Source organism: Parus major, chromosome 5 (genome assembly GCF_001522545.3).
Source record: "Parus major isolate Abel chromosome 5, Parus_major1.1, whole genome shotgun sequence".
Lineage (NCBI taxonomy): Eukaryota > Metazoa > Chordata > Aves > Passeriformes > Paridae > Parus > Parus major.
Window position 1 is genome coordinate 10,487,686 of NC_031774.1, and position 13,838 is coordinate 10,501,523.

The following is a 13,838-nucleotide window of genomic DNA, read 5'->3' on the forward strand; positions in this document are numbered from 1 at the left end:
GTAAAAACTGTTTTACTGCTTTAAATATCTCATTTAGCAATATTTATTATTATTTAGATCAAGTAAAAGTAAATCTGACCTGCAGTCAATCAAAATATATTTTAATGCAGCTCATATTTGAATATGTTTAATTGGGACATGGAACATTCTGATTGTTCCTAGGGCATTTCTAAAATATTTTGTTGACTCACACATCAAACTGTCAAATTGCATAATCCTTTTTTTTTCTGCTTACATTTTTTTCTGTCTATTAAGCTAGTGACTTATGATCCTTTATGTTTAATTTCTGCATCTTGCTCAATTTTTCTACAAAGTTAACTTCAGCAATGGGTTAGAAACCTTAGATTTCTTGTTTTCATGGCAAATTAAATGTGTGTGTGGTTCCATTGTTGTATGCACTGATGGTTAATGTTCATTCTCAGACAGATATAGTTCCCTGCAAAACACAATTCCAGCTTGTTTAGGAGTGTTCCTTCCTCTCCACACCTCATCAGATTTTTATACAAGTACTTGTTTGCCTGCTTGATACCACATTGAATGGAGAGCTGCCTTATCGGACACACAGATTTGAAGCTGCTATGCCCTGTTGTACCTTGTTCAGTTGTGTTTCCACAGCTGGGCCCTGGAGTGAGCCAAGCCTTGTTGCAGGGTGTCCCTTGGGCTGAGCTCAGCCCAGGAAATCCATGTGGCTGGACTTTCATTAAGAAAGTATCCTTGAAAATCTATTTCATTCTGGGCATACTCCAAACCCCACAAAACGTTATAATGCCATGGCACAAATTAAGAGCTTTAGCAGACTGAAGGTAAACTGTGGGAAAACTGTGTTATATCAGAGAGATAAAGCAGATAACACACTGCCATAATTCTTGGACCTTGCATTAGCATGGAATTAAAATGTTGTGACATGACGGCATGAAGACATGACATGTCTTCAGCAGCCCCTAAGTCTTGCAAAAAAAATTCCTTTCTGACTCAAAATCAGCGACTCTGCAACTATATCTGGAAGAAAATAACCATATATAGAAGAGGACAATAAATACAGTAGTAGTATGTCAAGGAGAGGGGGGAAAAACCTTGATAAATTCTGGTCCTAATAAGTGACCAGAAGCAGTCCTGAAAAAAAAAATTATGCTTTACTTATCTATTTCTAGACTGGATAGACCCAGTTCCAAAAATCAGAATCTAGCATTGATCTTCAGTGTTTTGCTGACATTGGCCTCAAAGGTCATGAACTGTGACCTAATCCTCCTGTAATATAAGCAGTAATAATAGCAATTTGAATGCAAGACACTTGAGATGGGAGAAAAGAAAGAAAATTCCTTTGACAATTCAGGAGAAGTGCTTAGAATGGAATCAGATTGAAGAGGGAATTAATCTGTTTGTGTTTCAAGTCAATTGCTCATCTTTCTCTTTTGAACAAAAGAAAAATAAAGATATGTATTTTCATCTCTGGATTTCTAATCTCTGCATTTGTGCAGCAGCACTATTGTAATCTACCTTTGTCAGGCAATTCCCATTACATAAGCAGTGCGTTACAGATATTGTTACTCAGCTGGAAACAGTGTCAGCTCAAAAAGAGAGCTGAGCAGAGTGCACTTCAAATGCTAACAGCCAGATGGAAGACATATTGAGTTACATATCAGGTATCTGAAAATAAGGGGTCCTAGTTACAGACATCCTTTTACCCCAGTGACTGGGAATGAAAATTGCTGCAAAGAATTCATAAAACTAAAAACACTTTTAGATGTGTATGTGATGGAATTAATTTCTCTCTGATTCCCCACTATTTTTTATTTATGTCAATTTTTAATATATTTGGAAAATTCCACAATGATTGATGTCTCTATTCCCTGAATAAGTAAAGTCACCTCAAGAGAATGAAACTTAAAGATACTGAATGCATCTTTTCTAAAGCATATAAAGTATCTTAGCTAAATTTGTCCTTTAAAATAATTGAAAGGTAACTCTGCATGTTTAAAATGGATTTTTAAATGTTTATTTAAACAAGAAAATGCTTGTTTAAATAAAAATAGTTTTAAGTTGTGTAAATATATGCTGTATTAGTGAATTATTAACATAATTTCATTAAAATTCAAGAACAGTAAGTCTTGGTCACTTACAACTACAAAATACCATTGCATGTATTTTAACAGATTTGCATTGAAAAATACCAATATTCAATGGCTTCCATAGAAAATTAATTCAGGTCTGTAACTGAATAATTTTTCCCTCCAAAGCATCACTGATCATCATTTCATGGAAAATCTATCTATTGAATAGGAAAGTTTGATTATTTTGTTAGTTTTCTAGGGAAGCATAGGGTGTGTGTCAGTGTGTGTGAGAGCATTTTGCACAACTACAATAAATTAAATTCAAAATATTATGAAGTAGTTTATTCTGACTGTAAACAGGAACCAATGGAAAATGTAACATGTTCTTTTCTAAAAAACCTCTGCACTTGACAATTCTACATGAATATTGATCATATTCTAGAGAACATTATTTTCATTGGATGAAAATGAATATATATATATTGACCAAATACTTGATTTGTAAGCAGTGATAAAACGTTTTCCCTAGTCATAGTTACAAATATATTAGGTGAGGGTGGAAAATAAAGAGGATTGAAAATACGAGCTTTCTTGTGAAGTTTTCCCAACCTAATCTAAAGATTAGATGAAAAAAATCTTTCATTATAAAATAAATGAAATTTATTTAGATTAAAGTTGGTGAGCTGGTTTGACATTTTCCTTACAGAGATCACATAAAATACGTTGAACGAAGACTTATTTTATGAAACATATATAAAACTTAAGCTGAGTTTTGACTCTCCTTTGCTGTTCTTTCTTGAACAGTGCTTGTTTGGGAGAGTCTTAGAGCAGCAGCAGATCTGAGCAGCAGAGTATATATCACATAATGTGGCTTTAGGCTATCCTGTCAGCTCAAGATTTCTAAAATGTATTCTTTGACTCTATTTATTGTCTTTAATCTGTGACACAATTTCTTCTGCAAAGGGCAGGAACACAATATAGACATGCTTATGTTATATTTTTATACAACCCAAAGAATATTTTGTCTTGCAGAGGAACTGCAAGGCTCAATGCCATATTAAATGCTTCATTTTTTTTTCCAGTAAAACCTAATATCTAGAAAGAATCAAGATAGAATCTAACTGGAATGTCTTTGGGCTTATAGCAGCTTTTCAGAATCTTTTCTTCTATAAATGTTGCTGGCAATTACAGTTTATGATCAAGATTTTCACTTAGATTTTTCTTCTAATATATAGTAATTTATGGGGTTAAATGACACTTAACACTTCCCTTCTTACAAAGCATATCTCTACCCATAGAGAAGATGTTATGGGTATGTGTGATGAGGGCCTTCTAAGACTTTGATACAGAACATGTATATTTTGATGACCTGAATTTGCTACGGTTTGGTCTACCAGGTTGGAAGATGAAAAAATCCCAAAATATTCATGGGACTTTCATGAAAACAGATGATACAAGGGACTAGATCAAGCACTGGTATTAAATGCCATGCAGAGATTAAATGTGTATCAATGTGTATCAGCAATCTGAAGGTCTTTAGCTTTCTGCCTTCTTCAAACCCCACTGATGCCACTGACTCCTACCAAGACCCCAGTTTTCAGGCTGCACCTTCCTTTGCATGTTCGCAGACCTACTTTTTGATATGTCAATGTCTGTTTTATAAAATCTTGGGCACTGTCACAGATTACGTTCCATCTGAGAAGTTATAAGTATTTTCCCTACTTAGTAGTAGTTTTTCCTTTCCAATTTTTTACTTCATATACCCAGTATATGTCTTCTACCCATGATGCTTTGTTTTAATGGTTTTAATCTCTTCAGTTTCCACAACTGCAGTCCTGCCTTCTTTCTTTTGCATCACTAACCAGTTCAGATCCTCTACACCTTGTCTGCTTTTTTCTTCATTCATTTGCTCTTTCTACCAATCCTCTCTCTGTCCTCTCTGAATTCACCTGAGGAATCTCTCAACCTGCAGTTTTACAACACATATCTATATATGTCTAGACAAAGCTCCGACTCATTCCTTCTAGCTCATTAGCTTTGGGACAGCTTGCTCTTTAAATATGTAATCTGCTAGATAATGTTTCAAACCAGGACTATCTCATTCAAATCAACTTACCAACAAGGCTTAGGCTGTGGTTCAACTGGCTCTGTTGATTTAGAGATATATAACACACTTATCAAAAGAATCATCTGTAGGTTTAATTTTAAGGTGTTTTGTGGAGTTGTTTGGGAGGATAACTACTGTATGTTGGACTCAAAAGCTGGACATTTGTACTGCTTTTTGGAGTGTTTTCTGATATATGGGCCACATGTTGCAGCTGATTTCATCAGGATTGCTCAGAGCAAAGGCAGATTCTTTCAGAGCAAAGGGACAGTGACACTAGCATTTTTATGCAACCAATGTAGATAATATTGTTTTGCATAACCCGGTGTACAAATTGTTTTGGAGTGAAGTAACAAAGCAAGTAGAGGTGATTAAGGATACCTATTGCATAGCATGCCTTCAATTAATGGTCAGAAGCACCCCTGGGTTTTGTTTCAGAGACTGTTTTATTTATTAGATACCACAGTTAATGCAGTAAGGATTTGTGGAAACTCAGGACTAGAAGAGAACTGGAAATAAAGTTATTTGACAGCATTGACATATCTGGATGATACAATCCTAATAAATCAGAAGCTACTTTATTGGCTTATTCTGAAAGGGGTGTGATGACACAGGGGTTCGAATTGGGTGATCTTTAAGGTTTCTTCCAACCCAAGCCATTCTAGGATTCTCTGAAAGTATCTGGTGTAATTTTATGTAAACTGTGTAGTGAATTTTATACAGATAAGGATTTCAAAGGATTTTTATCAGTGGGGGATGAAATGCAAAAATAAGCCCAAATTTCTAACATAACCCTACTCTTGTAGTTACATCTCAACAAGGAGGGCTAAATTCTGAAAATTTTATATTTAGTCATGAAAAAATTAATAAAGGATAAATTTGGTTATCTGCATTTTGTTTCTCAAGGATTTCTTCCCTTCTGTATTCAATTAGTTCCAAAATTCCACCTTTGTCAGTGTAGTGTTATACAGCTGCTTCTCAGTACCAGAGAAAATAATATTTTAGCCTATAACACTCAAGCCTGAGGTGCCTTGAAACCTAAAAAGTTAACCAACATTAATGATGGTTTACCTGCTTCCAATGCACGTAAATATAAACTGTGCTCTTACTGACTCTGAAAATATTAATTTTGCTTCACAATAGTGTGATTTTTTTTTCATTTTTTTCCCCAGCTGTTCTCCAAGCATTTTCAGCTTTCTTCATATTCACCTCCTTGACTGCAAACTGTGAGTAGCCACTCCTTTGGAAGACTTATGCTATCTGCATTGATTTTTTTTTTTTAGTTATATAACTATCATGTCACTTGTTCATCTCCTTTGTAACCTTTGTATACTCCTGATAATATTTGTCTTAATCTAGTTGTCTTTTTCAGTCTGTAATCACACTGATAACCCTTCTTGGGATAACTTTTACTGATGTTTATGTACTTGAAAATAACTAAGTAGAATTTAAGCCATTATGGGGAGATATTGTTTAGCTATTCTGTGGCATATAGTCATTCTGACTTTTGTCTAGTACAGGCGATTTTCCCCTGTGACTCTGTTGACCCCTCTACTGTAAACGTATCCCTGTGAAATGCTCACTCTGAAAATTTATGTTTTCCTAAATGATAGACAGAATGTAGTGTTTTTTTCTGAACTGGGCCCTTATTTGCATAAAACAACATAGGGCTAAAAACCTGGGATTATGCCATGAATATTGGAGTGGTAGATGAACTCATCTGCCCAAAAAAGCAGAGAGAATAATCTACCTCTGCCATTAGAGATGAACACTTATTCCCAAGCACCAGTCCTAGGTTGAACATGCTTCATAGGAGAATTGCTTAAAACAGAGCCTCTTTAAAAACAGTCTGTGGCCAGAAGCCATAGTATAACAGCTTTATTTGGCTTTCTTAAATCGAGATAAAACAGGTTATTTTCATTCACATGTGTATATGGGAGGAGGGGGATGTGTCTCTGTGCTCTTCATACTAAATCCTATTATAAGCCCTTCATGAAGCATTAATATGTAAAAGTCGACCTCCCGCCATCTAATCTAGTATAATAAGGGCTTGGATACATTATTAATTTTTGTCACACATCTGAGGCCCCCTTTTATCAAGCAAAACCCCCATCTAAATCCCTTGTTGCATCATTAAATTGTGAAAACAGCTTCATCATTCATGACAGAAAAATGGAAGAACCCTGAACCATATGGCAGAGGGAGAAGCAGTTCCAGCTACCAGTTTCCCCAGTCCCCTTCTTGTAAAGACTGGTACTTAAAAGAATCTGCAATGCAGTAGGATGAAAAAAATCGTCTTGGCCTTTTTTTGTGCAATATTGGCTTCTTTGCCTGGAAACAGATGAGCCCCACACCAGTGCCAGGGATCTGAGACCAGTTCAGTCTGCAGGATTTTGGACTGAGTATGAAAGGTGGGGTTGTCAAGTGCAGCTTTGGAGGTGTTTCTCTCACAATGCAAGGTCATCTTAAGTCCTCAGAAGTTCTGAAATTGGCACCTGTTTAATCATCCACTAATCCCCTATTCATGCTGTGAGTTAATCATTGTTTGCAAAACAGAAAACACACAATATGCCCACCTGCTAAAAGAATGGAACAATTCCTCTTTTTAAAATAGAAAAATGCAAAGATGTGAACTTCTGGAACATCTTTCTACTTGTATTTCTAAACCAATACTTTACCTAAAATTGTTATGCTTGCTGTCATTAAAGCTAAGAGAGATTCTGATTTCACTGACATGCTAATGACAGTTTCAGTGAAAATCTGTGGGAATCTGAGACAAGATGCACTGAGAATTGTCTGAAATATCATTCATTTTATTCACTCAATCCTATCAGATTTCTTGCTGGGAAGAAGGATTTAGCCTTTAATAACAAGAAGAATGGCACTTGAGAAACAAAGATTAATTTGAAGTGAAATGTTAATTTGTATAATTTCATTCAGATTAGAATGACAATGACTGAGTTCAACATAGATCAGAGAGAATTGCATTATAGAGAAATGTAGTATAGTCATGTAGTTACATTTTTTTAATGTGAATAGTGCCAGGATTTGAGCTTTGACAGATAAGAGGAAATCTGTAATTACCATAGGTGATTTATATTTTTTAAAAATTGGTATTCTATTCTGCCCTTTGTGTCTCTGTGTCAGAAGGTTCTTATGTGTGAGTATACACAAATGAGCTAAAATGGTCACTCAGCTATGTTTTATAAAAAATAGTCTGTGATTATTGCAGATTTACTTTTGAAAGAATGCTTGGCACTTCTGTTTTAAATGTATAAAAACTGACATTTCTGTTTTAAATATATAACTGCATCAGGAATTGATTCTCTGTAGTGTAATCTAACAATGCCCTGTTAATTTCAGAGAATCTTTCCTGATTTACAGTTAATGTTTAAACAGTTCACTTGGGAAATCAGTGAGGAAATACTGCCACAGCATTTTAGTACTGCTTTTGGTAGGGCAAGGGGTTTGTTATAGATTTCCAACGTAGAGGATATTTAAAGGGTGTATCAGAAGCTTAAGATATAATGATATTTAAATTATCTTGAGGTGATAAAACCAAGTACAGTTTCACACCTTTCCATGTGCGTGTGACAGCACAGCAGGTATTTTATTCACAGTCAGCTGCAGTAGCATGAATGTGAAATAAGGAATATCAATTTGAATTAAATTATTAAATTTCTAGATTAAAAACAAGACGTGCTTACTAATAGGACCACATAGCCTGAAATTCACTATGGCAACAGCCTTTAACATTCGATTATCCCTTATATTTTGCTTAATTATCACTCTACTGCAAACATTTAACAATAGCTAAAACATAATGAAACAGTTTAAACAATGAAAACAATGAAAAAAACTATCACATAATTTCTCTGGTTGGGCCAGTGGTGGGTAGTCATTATTGTTACTATTTAACCTTTATTTTTTTTGATATGGCTATCAATTGCTGATTCTTGTCATCTCTTTCCAGAGGACTAAAGGATATACTTATGCCAAGCAATTTTTCCAGTGAAATTATATGCATACTTACAATCAGATTACCTCCTAGCAATAGTTTTATATACATGTGTCCTGAATACATAGTTCTTGCTGTTTCTTTCACTAGACATCACTTTATACTGTCATTTTTGAAGCAGTTAAAGATCTCTAAAGGAATCTCTAATTTTTCAATGCCCACACTAATATGAATGTGTCCAAATTACCCACAAAAATCCAAGAACAACATCATTGACTTAAATACACTCATTGCACTAAATAAAGAAAAATAAACATTCTAGGATTACGCTGATTACTTTAGTAGAGCATTATGCTGGAAGCTTGTCATGTGTTTCTAGTCCCACATGGCTTAAGATTCCACTCAGTGAGACTGCTTTTCAGTAGTCCCTCCCTCTCTGGTGTTACTTTGTACTCAAGTGTCATATATTGAACAGCATTCAGTCAATCAAAAATTTAATATATTGTCTGATTGACTGGATATTTTTGTACCCACAAGTTTACCAGCATTTATGCATATTCCCAAATCACTGATGAAATGTGAAGACCGCAGCAAGTCTAAGCAGTATCATAAATATCTGAATCTTTGAAAGGTTCATAAACTGTAGCCAGATAATCATCAGTCTCACAATGTGGTAAATATCACTAATCCGGTTAGTCACTGACTTGATTGTGAAAAACACAAAAAGAAAAGAAAGGATTTCATCACACCACTTGGGGCAGATACCCCAAGTAACCCGGGTTCCCTACAGAATATATAGACAGAGAGATGCCTGAGGCATGAAGCTCCTGAGGCATGAAGCTCCTGAGGCTTCCACAGGAATAATACCTAACTAGATAAAATACACCTAGCTTAACTGGGATAGTCCTCAGTTATTGTCATAAATGCAAATGTTTCTGAAGAAGAGAAAAATCTGATTTGAACACAACTTGTGTGCTTCCCGGCAATACTGACTTTTCCTGGCAATGACCCAGCCATTGTCTTGCAAATCTGTAGTTGCATCACTTTACATCTGAATTGGTTCAAATAGCTTTTCTGATGTTTGAGTGAATGAAGACAGCTTTTGATTTTCTGGGTCAGATTCTGCAGCCTTTACTCAACCAAAACTCCAATTAATCCTGAGGAGTTACAGACTGTGTAAATATACAAAAATGATTGAAGGAGGAAGAAAAGGTAAACTCCTTTAAATAGCTGTTAATGGCTATTTGAAAAAGCCTTTTACGTTTTCTGAGCCATTATCAGAAAGATGGCACTTGTAAACAGAAAGACAAATGGATACCCCAGTTTAAAGATTATGTGGTTTGATTTATTTGTTTTTAAGGGTAGGATATTAGTGATTTTCTCAGTTACAGAGCATCTCTCCTTTTGTAAATACTCGTTTCTACTGTAGATCTGTCTAAAAGATATTTATCTAGAGGACACCATTTTTTGCTTTAGCCACACTCTCTCCTTCCTCTCAGTCTCAAGCACACATAAACCATCTTGCTCTTCAGGCTAAGCCTCTCTGCCCATCCAGGCTTACCTTTAATGTTGCCCATCCTGAGAAGAGTTAAAGGTATATATGGCTGAGTTTAGTATCCATTTGCACTTAGTGTGGTACTGGTTTGAAGAGTGGCACTAGGACCTTTGCTGCTTCTGCAAATGATGAGCCTGTGGCATTAAGCATCGATGTGAAAGCCTCATGTGTCTCGAATACTCAGTGGATCTAATTAACAGGTAGAATCGCACCCTGGGTGCTTGAAAAATTGCCAGACACCATAGAAACGAGTCCTTAAGTCCCCGGACCATCTGCACTTTCTTTTCATTGTGGAAGTCTCATTTAAACATGTTTTTCGACCATTCTAAATTAATTTATGCTTTAATGTAAAATTCCTGCTGACAGTTTTCCTTTCCATTAAAAGAAAAATCATAAAATTCTTTAATTCAATCACAGTAAAAAAAAAAAAAAAACCAAAAAAACTCAACCCTTGATGAAATACTGTATTTTTGAACTTGCTTCTGAATATGTGTTGTTTGAATATCATTGCTACAACCTCCTTAAGTGACTGTCTAAAGGAAAAAGAAACCAACATGAGATACCCCGCAAAACCAGGGGGTTGCTTTAAGGAGGGAGAGCAATGCACCATTACAGTGGAGTTCCCGGATCGCATGCAAGAGGTCCTTCCCTTCCTAAGGTAGTCCCTTTGAGGGGGGGTTAAGTTTCGGGGGTGCAGGAGAGCCCCAGCGGTCCGCAGCTCAACTCCGCTCCCCCCGCGCCGCCGCTCCGCAGCCCGGCTCAGCTCGGACGGGCTCGGACTGGGCTTGGAGATATTTAGGCGGTGTTTACCTGTTCGCTGCCAGTCGGGATGAGATATACCCTCCGGGGATCTGGGTGATTATGTATCCCCAGAAAAAAGAGCCGTGGATCATGCCAACTGTTTCGGGATCCCAATTAAACTTCGCTTTCTTCCAATGCAAAGGACCAGGACAGAAAGAGAAAAAGACAGGAGGAAGGCTGTAATTGTGCCACTCAGAGCTTTCACCAGCAGCAGCTTCACCCGTAGCGCAGTCGAAGGGGTTCCGGTGCCGGCACCTGGCTCTGCCCCAGCCCCCCACGGCAAACGCTCGGACTGCCCGCCAGATAGGCAAAACAAACCCAGTAACAGCAATAGAAACACCACCGTCCGTGCCTCCCTAGGACACGAGAGGGGCAGGGGGATCCCGAGGCACGGATCACGGGGTCGGGCAGGGCATCCCTGGGACCCGCGGGATCCCCGGCTCACAGACACAGCCCTGCGCTGGCTGGGCTGGAGGCGCACAGCCCGAACTCACCTCTTGCCTGTGCGGCCAGAGAGCCGTAAGGGGCGTTTATCTGTGAATTTGGGTGTTTAAGACTCATCTACATTTGTCACATCTTTCTCACCACACTTTTAACTCGCTTTAAAACGGCTCTATAATTTAAAGCCTTTTGTCAAAGCAAATTCACCCTGGTGTTTTCAAATATTTCTGCAAAACCTCTCCGCCTCCTTAAAGGCGAGGTACACCCACTGACAGCCCCTTATTCGATACCCTCCTTCTCCCATCCCCTAAGTTTATTTTAGGAGATATCTACCTTTTTCAAGGCTGTGTGAAAAAGATAGGGCGAGGGGCAAATTGCCCGCACAATAATACCACAAACTGGGTATAGAAACTGAAACGAAAAAGTAAAAATAATCGGTAGAAAATGTTTGTGTGTCAAGAACGGGATTTCCGTCCTTTTAAGGGCACCATCGGGGCAGTGCAGGGGAAGGGGGGCCGCCAGCCCCGGGACCGGGGAGCATCGGCGCTCTGGTGGGGGGAAATGCGGCGAAACCATCCAGAGCCTGTCCCACCTGTGTTGAGGTGTTTCACTGAGTATCGTACTGGGAGGATGTGAGATTTACGAGAGAAAGGTTCCCACCTCTTTAATAATTTTTCCTCCTCGGTGTATGGTGCTGTTATTGACCATATCCACGATGGCCACTCCCAAATTACATCGGATCCCGAAGGAAATGCAGAATCCCAATCCACTCATGATGGCAATGATGTACCTCCGGGGCAACCCGAAACAGGTACAGTCGCACAACGGGGCTTTCTTTTCGGGCACTTCCATGGGCTTTCCATCTTCAGTCAGCTCGATGGTGTCCCCGGGCTTCTGCCTCTTCTCCAGGACTCTGCCCGACACAAGAAGGGAAAGTCTGAAGGCACAACAATTTCGGGGAGCTGGAGGTTTAAATTCACCGTTCCCCTCACTCCTTTGGCTTGGAGATTGAGAATTTATTCCTTGCTTCCCATTCACCTTCAACTGTTCTTTAGCAATGACCTGTGGGAGTCACGATTAGTCATCCTCAGCTCCCCCCGCCACCCCTCCGCAGCAGCCCAGGGAGGAGCTCTAGCTGAGAATTCCTCATCTATCATTAAAGACTTCTGCTTAAAATATGTAGGACGTATCAAGAAGACATCATCTGTAACTACTGCAGAGGCGCCATGTTGGGCAGCCCAAGAGGCGCAGAAACAGAAACGGGCTTCTAGAGGTTTTATTACCTCCTTGCTGTGCTAGAAGCACCAAGGGAGCGATCTTGGTGTGCACCTCGCTTTAGGTCTGGGAAAAAAAAAAAATGTTAAGCGAAAAAGACGGGAGGGACGAGCGAGGAGGAGAGGGCGATATTGCTATTTATTTCAGATTTGCAAAATGGCTGTCACATGCAGTGAAAGAAAACACAGCCAAGAACTGGCATCTCCGGAGAGGGCTTTCCCAAAGACCTCAGTGCTCAGCTGCACATTGTGAGTGTGTGATCACTTAGCAGGTTTAACCTTCCCAGAGCAGCTTTAAGCGCTACCTTCTTGCCCCCTTGCTCTCACTCCCTCGGCTTTACTTGAAAATCGTGTTTCCTAGAAAACAATCTGAAGGGAAATGGTTGTTTGCAGCTATTTCCAATCAGCTGAAAAATACCATGAAAGGTGATTAAGAACTTTTTTTTTTTTTTTTTTTTTTTTTTTTTTTTAATTCTTTAAAATGCTGTTTCGGTAGCAAGAAAAATCAGATTTATAGAGCACGTGTCCTATATTGAATCCCTAAACCTTCTTCTGAAGTCACTGAGATATTTAAAACCAGAAAAGCTAACTAATTATGTAGTATTGAGAAGCAAATACGTGACCATTTGCCGATACTCTGGACTCTACAACCGGTGATCTCACCTCTGCTGTAGAAGGGCTTTATCACTCGCAGGAGCATCTCTTTCAGGTTAACTCATCCAGCTGATAGGGCACTAACAAGTAGCAGAATAAGGCTTAAAAGGTTATCCGTGTTCGGGAGAAAATACAGGGATTTTCTCCAAAAACGACTCAGATTAAATTCTCCCGATTTTTCTGAGCATATAATTTCCATGCTTCAAGATAGCGGCATTAAGAAATATCTTAAAAGTTGTGAATAAAACAAACCACCGTGGGTTTATGTTAAAAATTCGTTTGTGTGGATAGAGTAGGAGTGATTTCTCGCTGAATGGGTGTCTTGTCTTCGGGAATAGACTGGAAGTCAATGTGAAAGAGGCAAAAAAATTGTTTAGATTCTAAGAAGGGTAAACAAGTACTTAATTGCCTTGAGCTTAAAAAGATTAGCAAATCGCGAGTTTGTTGGTCGAGGTGTGAATTCAAACGGAGTTTTGCTGGAAAATACAAACACCGTTTCTCCGTTATTCACTGTGTGACTACAAGTAGTAGAGATTGTAGTTTTATTTAAATGTTGTAAAGCCTTTAAGAATGGGGGGGAAATGGTTTATTTCCTTAATTATATTTTAAGCAGTTTTTCTGGATTTTCCTTTTTATTATTATTAGTTTTCAGCAATTAAAAATTACTTAAATATAACCAAAACCTGTAGGAAATTAATTGCATTGTTGATAACTTCAATGACTTTTCTTAATGGTACACTTCCTATGAAAATGGAAACCTTAATTTTGTCTTTATCACTTCACTGATATGTCCCCTTCCCTTAAAATGGCAGCAGAAGTTGTGACTCATGCTGTGAAACAGCCTGGTGTATGTGCCCAGCACTGCCGCATAGGTATGGAAAAAAGATTTTTACGTGACCTACCCTGGGCAGACAAATCCGCAGTTACCTTATAGCTGCAATTCGGAAAAAAAACCCAAACCAAAATAAAAAAACAACAAACACAAACCAAACAAAAACCC

General features: G+C 38.2%; 1 protein-coding gene across 1 annotated transcript in view; it reads right to left on the minus strand.

Moving 5' to 3' along the window:
• The window catches only part of SLC17A6 (solute carrier family 17 member 6), a 32,391-nt gene that overhangs the window by 17,437 nt on the left and 1,116 nt on the right, over positions 1-13,838 (minus strand). The window contains exons 2-3 of the mRNA XM_015631716.2: positions 11,571-11,823; positions 10,479-10,597 (exon numbers count right to left, since the gene is read on the minus strand). Of these exons, the coding sequence (XP_015487202.1) occupies positions 10,479-10,597; positions 11,571-11,823 (372 nt within the window). The remainder of the gene's footprint in view (positions 1-10,478; positions 10,598-11,570; positions 11,824-13,838) is intronic.